The sequence below is a fragment of the Ceratina calcarata genome, unplaced genomic scaffold (genome assembly GCF_001652005.2).
Source record: "Ceratina calcarata isolate Rehan_Ccalc_2016 unplaced genomic scaffold, ASM165200v1 scaffold48.2, whole genome shotgun sequence".
Lineage (NCBI taxonomy): Eukaryota > Metazoa > Arthropoda > Insecta > Hymenoptera > Apidae > Ceratina > Ceratina calcarata.
The window spans coordinates 927,311-938,621 of record NW_017172225.1 but is presented as its reverse complement, the minus strand read 5'-3'; the positions used below and the strand labels follow the sequence as shown (position 1 = coordinate 938,621).

General features: G+C 41.9%; 1 protein-coding gene across 4 annotated transcripts; it reads right to left on the bottom strand.

Annotated features, from left to right (window-relative positions):
- Positions 1–2,448: 2,448 nt before the first annotated feature.
- Positions 2,449–9,913, bottom strand: LOC108627934 (ATP-binding cassette sub-family G member 1). 4 transcript variants are annotated; one of them, XM_018029545.2, is made up of 2 exons: positions 9,618–9,913; positions 2,449–5,156 (listed from the first exon to the last, which is right to left on the bottom strand). In XM_018029545.2, the coding sequence occupies exon 2, from the start codon at positions 4,609–4,611 to the stop codon at positions 2,824–2,826; it is 1,788 nt and encodes a 595-aa protein (XP_017885034.1). In that variant the 5' UTR covers positions 4,612–5,156; positions 9,618–9,913; the 3' UTR covers positions 2,449–2,823. The 4 variants fall into 4 exon arrangements, with proteins under 4 accessions (XP_017885034.1, XP_017885032.1, XP_017885033.1 ...); XM_018029543.2 differs by lacking the exon at positions 9,618–9,913 and adding an exon at positions 9,221–9,478; XM_018029544.2 differs by lacking the exon at positions 9,618–9,913 and adding an exon at positions 9,150–9,236.
- Between the last annotated feature and the right edge of the window lie 1,398 nt (positions 9,914–11,311).

Here is an 11,311-nt window from a genome sequence, read left to right as displayed (position 1 = left end):
CTCGCTCCTTGTACCCTCGCGTTCCTCCCTGTCGCGCTGTTGTCCAAAGATCCGCTCAACGATTTTCCAGGTTTCCCACTGCTTCTCAGGAAGCAAAGAAGAATCGTTCGTTCTTCTGAAACAACGAACGATTCTTCTTTCCTGTCCCGTCGGCACTTTAAATTCGCGAGTAGGAAATGGCCATGAATATTTGCATACGTTTTATTAAATCAAAGAAGAACCGTCGTCGCCGTCGTAAATACATCGTCGCATAGTTGCACGGAGATCTTGTCCAGAGCCCGATCGGGAGAGATAACTCGCACAACCTCGCTTTAACTTTTAAATCAGAATTTCTCGGACGCGAACATTATCTCTGAACAAAGCGAAAGGGATGACAAGAAAAAGAAAAGGCGAAAATCGGAGACGCGTTTTAGGGGTATTAATTGGGAGATACGAAGAACTAGACACGCATGTGCGTAACAAGCAGAAATGCGATCACCGCAATTATATTCGCGAATGGTAATCATGTAAAATAATAACGACAATAAATAGCTCGTAAGCCCGTCTAAGCTAGGCACACACACACACAGACACACACACATACCTGTCGATAGGCTTAGATAGAGAAAAATTGAAAAGGCGATGAGACGAGAACATCGGTTCCAGTCGGAACTTCACGATCGTTAAAAATTGTCCCCTTGCGTTTTCACGTTTTTAGTTTATTTTCTATCTCCGTTTCTATACAAATCGTAAATATATCGTCGTAGATATACGGCGCGAGATCTTCGAGCGTTTCGTCTGCCTTTTCCCTTCATTGATATTTTATTGATTCGCGAGGATCGCGTTGGTCGTCCGAAATCGAGACCTCGTCCGCGAGTTTCAGTGTTCCCGTCGTTTGAACTCTGAAGCTCGCGGTGCTCTTCGATCAACGCGATCCTTCCTCGATTGCGTTAAAAGGAAACAACACATTTCGTTTGGTTGTACAATAAAGAAATTCGCCTGAAGGACCGATTGATAGTTCGTCTTTTATTACGGGACAAGGTTCATCGATAAGTTGAAGTTACGCGGGTTGCCTTGAAATCGTAGACTGTGTCACCTTGTCGACACCGTTTTTACATAATGACTGGCAGGTTCCTGAACAATTTTATCTATAATACGGCTAGGGCGTAAAACGAAATGAGGATTAATACTGTGCGGATGAGGTAGACGATTCGGGATCAGTCCGAATCGCACAAGTGTGTATATTAGTTCTAACGATTATTATTGTATGATATGTAATTAAAGAAGGAGAGGTAGGTCTGGCTAGTTCGCGTGTAAAACCGGGCCTTAGGAGGATTCTGATCGAACTTTCCGGCGTGCATACGATTGTTAAAAAAAAAGAGGTCAGAGTCGCGAGTCTTAACATCAATGAAATACGAGCTGAATATAATTATACATATTAATGATGGAGGATGATGGAGAGCGAGAGTGTGCGCGCGTGTACGAGAGAAAAAACGAATGCGTGCGTCGAGAGCGTATCGTTTGAGAAAGAAAAAAAATGTATAATTATCACTAGTAATATTATCATTAATAATATAATAAATGTGCCATTTTTTCCATAATCATGGTCGTTGCCTGCGCGCGCTGCGGCTTCTCTCGTCTCCGTTTTTTTGTTTTTTTCGTTACGCGCGAGTATGCGTTCTTTTTTTTTCTTTCTCACTCGAGCTTCCGTTTGTACATTACACGCTCCCAGTATTATCCCAATAGATTGTCGGCATCATTTATGTATCTTGCTAGTTTTTATCGTTCACTTTTTTTCTCCGTGTCTGAGCGCGTCTCTAAGTTTTGTTAATCGACTTATTTGCATAGACAGCACGAGGAAGGCATATACATAGTGTAGATACGTTTATAGACGACTTACTCTTACAGATCTAGTTACACAGACGTAACGGCATCGCAATGGCACCGTAACGCAATAGGAACGTAATGGGAACGTAAGTCTCCGTAGATCGCAGGACGTAATTTTCAGTACCGTAGTCTTTAGGACAGTAGTAGGACGTAGGTAGTGGACCCTAAACAGCAGGCAGTCCTCGCCTGCCAATTCGGTGTCAAACGTGGACCCCTGAGCTGCCTGCTTTTACACGCTTTTTCCTATACCCTGTCCTAAAGACTACAGCACCGAAAATTACGTCCTGCAACCTACATTCCCATTGCGTTACAGTGCCGTTGCGGTGCCGTTACGTCTGTGTAGCTAGACCTTAAATCGTGAAATAGCTAATAGTGCGCGCGACGTTGTACTTCGATTTTTAACTATTCATCTTTTTCTTTTTTTTTTAGTCTATCGGCCGTTGAAAGGCTGTAGAAAAAAATGTCGACCCGAGGAAGTTTGTAATACAGATTTTCAACGTTTTCAGCAAATCCATGCGTATTTTTTCCATGAACAAAATTTTGGGAACGGGAGGGGGCTGGGTGAATGAAAGAGACGGCTTGTACCGAAAAAGTATCTTTAATTATGTTTCGAACCAAATACAAAGTAGAAATTTGTGTTTTTGTGTGAATTGAACAAAAATGTGTCGAAGTCGCGAGTCCCGCATGACATCAACGCTCAGAACGGAATTAGCATCTAATTACAATTGGTATTAACAACAAAATGGAAGATAGTCGCTCGTGTCATACTCTCATTCATTCTACCACATAGCAAACTCTCACTTGTTTCAACTTTGGCACAAAACTCTCCAAATTCGGTACATAGTCAATGCACTCAAACGGTGCACGAGGCTTCTCCTGACCCTGATCCATCGTCGAAGAATTCGTTCCCGGAACGATTTCGTTGAAAAATGTCATTTTGAAAGGCCGGGCAAGGATTTAAGCAATGGCGAGCCTCCTTTTCAACGTGCAATAAGTGATGAACCTATAGAACGCGCAATTGAGAATCAGCAGAACTATGTCGAGCCAATATCTACCGTCAATCATCGCCAGATCCGACAGAAGCGTCTCGGGCACGCTGTAGTGGCAATAATACTGCGAGCATTCGAGTTTCTCGCGACCGAAACCGTACAAAGCCGTGACGTAACCGTGTAAGCAGTACCGGAGATAGTCCACGTAACTCAAATAGTAAAGCGCGCGTGGCATGTGATTGTACAGAGCCAAAAATCCTGACAGGACTGAGAAGGTCGCGAGTAAAATCGCTCCTATGAACGTTCCATTCACAGGATCCGTCATGGTGCCGATCAGAAGGCCGAAACTGTCCGCGACCAACGCCAGCATGATAGATACCATCAGATACATCAGGAATCTGTTCGCGTCCATCGGTTGATTACTGATGAAGTAAGAAGTGACGCTGTAAATGAACGCGAACAACATCTGTATCGGGATACTGCATATCAGAGAGGCGATGTAGTACGTCCGCAGTTGATACCAATTGTTGAATCTCTCCTTCTTCAAGGTGGACATCTCCGTAGGAAACTTGAGTACCGCGGGCATCATACTGGTGTAACACAAGTAAACGCAGCTGAATAAGAAATAAGCGACGTTACTGATGGTCTTGTCGCCGTCCCTTCCCGCTTCCGAGAACAGAAGTCCCAGCAGTATTCCTACCAATAAATGGAGGAACATCTTCAAGTGGGTGGTGGTCCAATCTCTAAACTGTAAAACCATGCAACGGTTCATCAGTACAAAGAATCTGTCGATCTCCGACGGAGCTTGGATCAGCACCGTCGCTTTCGACTCATTGATCTTCGGTTCCTTTTTTGTGATCTGCGCCGCGTCCGATCTCCAACTGCTGTCGTGACAGATCACTTGTTTTTCCAATTGGTCGTTGAAGTCTCCGTACTCCTTGCTCACGACCTCTATCATGAAATCGGCAGGGTTGTGATACTTGGGGCACTGTAGGCCGACGCTGGCAAAATAGGCAACGGTGTTTTTCGTCGCTCCTTCGTACATGCATCTGCCCTCGGCTAAGAGGTAGACGTTGTCGAACGTCTCGTAGACGACGGCACTAGGCTGGTGAATCGTGCAAACGATCGTCCTACCGGCCTTCGCCAGGCTGTGCAACAATCTGATCAATTGACTGGACGACAACGCGTCCAGACCGGTCGTGGGCTCATCCAAGAACATGACCGGCGGATTGTCGACCAACTCTAACGCGATGCTAAGTCTCTTCTTCTGTCCACCGCTCAGTCTCTCGCATTTCGTTTGCTTTGTCTTGATCAAATCTAGGTTTTCCAATACGTCATCTATCAACATCTCCTTCGCTTTCGTGCTGAGGCTACTGCCTATCTTCAAGTTCACTGCTATCCACATGCTCTCCAACACGGTGAACAGAGGATAAAACTTGTCGTCTTGTTGTATGTAACAAGACTGCTTCCGGTACTCGTTCCACGTGTGTTTACCTTCGCATCCTATGTAGTCTATCTCTCCTTTCCAATTGTCCCTTTGGAATCCCGTCAGGATGTTGAGGAGAGTAGATTTCCCGGCGCCGGACGGTCCCATGATGGCCGTCAGCTCGCCGGTTTTGAAATTACCGCTGATTCCTTTGAGGATCTGCTTCAAGGGACCGCGGAAACCGATCCGTGCCTCATAGGTGACATTTTTGAACTCGATGTCGATAGAGTGAACCTTGGGCAGGGTCAGCAAGACCATACGTTGATACATCTCGACCCAGAGAACCCTCTGACCCACCGAGGAGGAAGTCTCGTCCGGTCTGTTCTATCTCCCAAACTGCACGTCACCCGACTCGTTCGTTTATCGACACTGGCTAATCGTAAATACTTTCCTGGTGAAATGATGAAACTAGGTCAAACTGTTGTTTCGAAAGGACTCATCGATACGCGCGAACTTTTGACCGCCTGCCTCGATAAACGCGTATTTCACTGGCTCTGCCCTTCTCTCTGAAAATTAAATTCGTCCGGTCTTTTCTCTGACCAGAGGATCACGTCTCGTTCCAAATGACACCCGTTCCACGTTCCTCAGCTGTTATCCATTTTTGATCTCCCGCTCCGCGTCGAATGAACAGTGTTAGACGGTTTCAGCTACGCACTGCAGATAATCTGCATCCAACTTTGCCCCGGACAATTTTTCCAGACGATCTTCTAACGTTCTTTGCTTGACCTTGCCTACTTCCCTCACTTGACTCTTTCGGTACGAAGATCGAAGACGCGTCGATAAGATATCTCCCACGCTTCCACAGATCCTTACACCTGTAAACAAAAGGTCGCAATTATAACTCGTCGTGATTTATCACAGCGAAATGTTTGTGACATAAGGTTCAGAAAACGAATGAACGCGTGAAATTCGCGGCTTACTTATAAACGTTAGTCCGCGGAGCCTGAGAAATTTTATCAGCGCGCGTTTAAAAATATCTGCTATTAATTTCACGCATATCGCAACATGCATTAACATCAATTTTTAATCTCTGCTGGTAAAGCACGTTAACATCGACGTAAGTACAATTTATTAATGTTCCCGCTTATCACTTATGGCTTTCGTTTCGTGACAGTTCTCATCAATCTCGTGACGAATTCGTTGAATCGTTATCGAGCGCGTTGTTATTTATACGCCATACGTTGTATCGCGTGTACAGCGCTTTGACAGCTGGATAATGCCCGGTGCAATTGTATAAAAGCCCCTGAAAGAGATGTTTCCATGCATTGAACACAAAAATTCATGTTCAACGATCAAAAAGAACTGCTTGACACCGTTTCGTTGTTAGACGATTCATCTAAGGCATGTTTATTTCTCTTCGACCAAGCACCCAACGAATGCCCTCAATTAGCATGCGACGGATGCTCGTATCGTAGATCTTATTAATAGTCTGTTAGCCGCGTTGCTTGCAAATTGCGTGTTACAAAAAAATTGCAGTTGTTCGGTCAGAGCTGAATGCGCCTCAATTAAATCGCGACAATTACAGTTCACAACGGTTAAAATTTATTACTCGCAGATACGAATATCCTTCGGCGTTTCCACTGTACTTATTTTCCAAGATGATGTTACTTTATTACAATTTCGCACGGTCCAACTATCGAACCAGTTCCCGATCGATGGTTTCGCAAAAAATGCTCGCTCGTTGCAATTATAACGCATTACGTCGCTAGTTATTTATTTTTCATTGGATCTGTATTTTTTTTTTCCATACTCGCTCGCATGTTTTACTCGAGTCATTGTTACCGGGAAAAATCGTACGCGTGTCGGTTTTCTTTTCGCCGCAAATTACATCCTACGTCCGTTTACGCAAGACTGACACAACCGCCTGATCAAAAATTAAGTTACATCAATTCTAAGGTCGCTGCGTTACGTAATCTTCGGTGTTCCTCTACTACTCTTGTGTGTTGTCTCCCACGTCGCCGAGCCAATGGTAGAGTCCCAATTGTAGAAAAATGATATCGATGAAACGTGCCGAAGAAGTAGAAAAATAGATGTTGTAACCGATCGATTTTGCAATCGCTGATGCAACGTCACCGGACGAAAAGTTAGCTACTCGAGATTTCATGGTTCAAGTGCGAAAAAACGACAGCACGTGCGGTCGACGCAAAGATACACGTTTATGAGCAAAAATTAGATGTATAGCTGGACTACGTATGCAGAATTAATGAGGCGAGAGAAAATGTGTGGACACATGTATAATTGTTTATGCATGTGCTAATCATTATTTTCTAAAACCGGCTTGTGGGTTCTTAAACGCTTACTCGAAGTTGAGCGACGATGATTAGTAACCAAAATTGCGACCGTAAAATCAATAGAATTAGATTCAGCCGTTTAGTCTTTGTTAATACATGCGTGACCTCTGATCCCGTGAATTTAATTATTCCGACCTCGGCGCGAGAACGACAGCAATACGTCTTAACGATATTATACGTCTCTCATTAATTCCTACCGTTTGCTATGTTGGTGGTGATAAAATTTCCATACATAGCGATCTCTGGCTATAAACAGGACTTTACAATTCGTATTTCAATTTAGCACATTTGATAAAAAAACATGAAACAGGAAGAAACCTTAACTGTTGCTAGCCTCGAACGGTTTTCTTACGCATACGATTTTCAACTAACAGTTTTATCAAATACGATATTTTTAAGGATGTATTGACTATACAGTCAATCCCAAAAGTTTACGTACCTTAGAAAAACGCATTTCCTATAATTAAAAATAAATTAGACGTCGGAAGAATAATGCTAATAATAAATAGCTACGTGCTAAAAAGTATAGAAGGAAATATCCAATTAAGTATTGACGCTGACGAAAAATTTTTTTCTTCAAAATTGCGAAAAATGCTTCANAAAAAAGGTCTCTTGCAATTTTTCCGTATGTCCAACGGTTTGGGAGTTATTGGCCAAAAACGAAAATTTCGAAGAAATTGAAGGGGTACCCCTTGGAAAAATCTCGGAAAAATCGAAAATTTTTTGTTGTTGTTTATTATTAGCATTGTTCTTCCGACGTCTGATTTATTTTAAAAAAATGCGTTTCTAAAGTGCATAAACTTTTGGGATTGACTTTATAGCCAATATATCCTTAGAACGAGAAAAGTTGCGCACATCTGCTAGTAGTGCATGGAACTATTGAAGAATACAGTGAATCACATATTTATTTATATGCACAAGGAAGTTTCTATGAATTTTTTTCTAACTTCAGTGTTTAACGAGTTAAGTATGATTAATTGGCATTTTATTGATACTGACAAAATCCGGTGTCTTTACCGGCGAAACAGCGAACATTTTCGTTTGGGAGTGATTGGCAAAAACGAAAATTTCGCAAAATCTGAAGGGGGGACCCCTTGACGAGGGAAATCTTGGAAAAATAGCAAATTTTTTTTCTCAAAATATTGAAGAATAGTTCAAGTAAAAATTGTACGACATGCTATTACCTACAAAAAAGGTCGTATACAACTTTTTTCTATCTCGTATACTTGAGGAGTAATCAGTTAATTACTTCGTCTATCGTCAAATACTTCTTAACGAGTAGAGTTAAAACTAAATTGCCCAGGACGTTTCTTGTATCTGACAACTACAGCTACGAACGTGATTCAAGTTCGCGTGTACATCTACTGATTCGGCTTTTCCAATTACATAATTCCTATTCGTAAAACTGATTCGATAGCAACAAATATCGTTAGATAACTCGTTTCTCTATCAGCAAGTCTTTTTCACTTAGGAAAAGATTAAGATGCACAGGTCATAGCCGATATTATTTGCTTTTATAATTCGATGTGTCAATATGCCACGTGACAATAATCAGGCTAATCTGTATAAGAGAATCGTTTATTATATATGTAACTTGCGCTCTTCCTACCTTCTGCGTCATGTCATCTTGCGAATAATCGGCAATTATATATCATTCGATCAAGCCGATCAAAAAATTCAGATAATTTTCATCGTTTCTTAGCATGTGACTTCGTTCAGTATGGAAATAATTAATTAATATATGCGAGGATAAGGTCGTGACGCGCGTTGACAATACATTCAGATTTCCTTGCGGATACCGCGATTGCTCACAACTGTTTCTCAAGACAACGGGAAATCTATTTGAAACATGCAAGGTAGATACAACATAATATTAAACACGTTATCTTGCTTATCGCGCCATGTGCTTCGGCCTCGTAACAATGCGTTTGCAGTTTCAATCGGACCTCGCAGTAATTTTCCTCGCTGCGTCTTAATCAATCGTCTCACGAATAATACCGCGATTTGCATTTAGGTATGACTTGAAAATAAAAAGCAAAGAAAAACTGGCAGGAACTGTTCTCTAAATACTGCAGACTAATGTTAGGGTCATGATAGAGGATGATAAGTAAATATTATTTCTTCCTGCATGAATTTTATCATAGCAGCTTGTTAAAATAGGTTATCAGCTTGTGTTATGAGTACGTTTTCTGTTGCGGTTGGAGTTTATTTCATTTAGCTAAATTATGTTTTCATGTCTCTATCTTTTATGATTAGGTGATTCTCAACAATTATTTACACTTGCAATTACCATATTCTTAGAGAACCGGTCGAAGCTGAGTCGATCAAATTCATGCAACTTACTTGTTTAATTAGACTTTAACTGAAATTGTAAAGAAATTGAGTCACGAGTCGGTCGACGCACATCGTAACGGAACCGAATCGCTAGCATTTATTTCTACTCTGAATAATCTATTATGCATGCACGGTGACTCCTCACGTTCTACTGTTAAATTTGGACACTGCGCGATCACTTACAAATTGCATTAGCGAAAATAATCGAGACCTGCCGTCACTTCGCGAACAGTTGACGAAACTGAATCACTTACGATGTCGGTTTATCGTCAGCACACTTGCGTACGTCGGCGTCGAATTCCCGTGTATCACCGAGAGAATGAAACTGGAGACTCGTGCGCGACACCGTGTGTACGTTCCGTCTCCCTTTCGAACCGGCCGGTTTTGCCAGGACGAGTGTACGGGAACTTTTGTCACGAGTGACTTTTAAAAGAGCACCCGGAATCGTACTGCGCCGCGCGCTTCGACTCTTCGGAGATATCGCGCGTACGTGAATGCGAATTGCTTGAAACCGATAAACGCCGACTACACGAGATGCGCCCTTCTACGCGCGCGATTCCCCGGTAGCCGTTTTGTACGGGAAACCTGTTCCCCGGCTCCGTATTCTGCTCGGCATTCCAACTCGCGCGGCTATTCTTTTTCCTTTCTTACCTCCGTTTTTTGTTCTCATTGACTCTCTGGAAAGTTGACACTGCAACGGATTACGTCGTTTCTAACTATAATTAGAAAAACGATTGTGTTCACTTGCAGTTGACCTTAGAAAAAACAATTTTAAGTCATTCGCTTTTTCCTCTGTTCAAAGTATTTTTACGCTCACTCATGTTCTTCAGGTTTGCACACGAGTTTGTAAAGGATTTTTAAATATTTTGTATCTTCTCAGAATCTTTTGTCACATCGAATGTGAACAGATTCGTTGAACCTAGGAGACGTCTCTATAAACGGAAGACCACTGGTCAGAATGCAACGAATAGAGGCGAGGCGAAGAGTTCAATGAAGCGCGTAGGTAGAGAAGTCCGAGAGGTAAAGGGTCAAGTGATGTAAATGTCGATTTCACCGTAGGCGGTCGCAACGTTGAAACGGCGAACTTTCTGGCATCTTCCAGCCGTCCTTCGCCTTCTTCTCGTAAGAATCTGACGCCTGGCGATCGTTCGTTCCGTCGACGCCTTCTATCTTCGAAACCGTTCTAACGTGTGTTAATGAAATCTAGCATACGTTGAATTCCAACGACGAGTCCGTGACGGAAAACTCGGTCACGTCTACGATCGGATGAGGCTGATTTGATTATTAATTAATTTATTAATTTATTTATTTGCTTATTTATTTATTTATTTATTTATTTATTTATTTATTCACGGTGTAGAGCGCTTTGATCTACAAGGATAATACAGAACAGTAGTTAATACATACAGCAGTACGTAAACGGCGTTAATACATATGTATATAAAGAGAGAGCATGAATAAGCCGCTAAGTAACTCGTTTGATGATTTGACAAACATAAAGTGCAAAATATGCGAATAACGATTGTTCGCGACAAACAAATTTATCTAAAAACGCAGATTACATCTTCTTTGGCCAAATGCCAGGCAAAGTTTAAAATTAATGTATGTATTTATTCCTATGTTCAACGATAACAAGCGAGGTTCAGTACTGAAAAATGCGTTCGTTTCAAAGGATTCTCAAAAAAAAATTGTCCTTCGGTTAATCTTGTTTCATTGATCATTCGCCTTGAATCTCTTCTGATCGTGGAACAACGAAGTCAAAGTTTAATCACCGTTAATTAATTCGTAAATATAAACGCTTAGATGATTCCAGTAATCCTCGTTTCGCTCCAATTTTACACCTAGGAAATAAGTTCCTGCATTACTTTCGCATGCTGTTCTAAAACCGGTTGCAGAACCTTCTCTCAAGGTCGTCCAGTGAGTGCTGCGACTAAAGGATGTGGACGACGTTTCTAGATTTTGTCGCGTCCAATCTTTTTTTCAGAGCTCGGGTTTAATCGTTGCCATGACTCGCGAATGATTCGCCCTCCGCGAGTGACCAGATTTACCATCGCCGATCGAGAAAAACGATCGGTAAGAACACGTCCATGTGCCTGCGACATTATTGCCGATGATTAACTTCTCGATCGATCTAATTGAGTACACTTTGTTTATCATCGAATGCGAAGTAGCTTTAATTTACTACTTTGTAATTATTCCGACCACCTCATAAATTAGATGTTATGTTTTGCAGTCTACGGAAATTTAAATAATCGTTCTAATTATTAAAGCTATTTGAAATTCAGAGATTTTAATGAAGCGTCTGAGAAAATGGAATGTTATCTCCGTAAATGCTGATCAAGTTG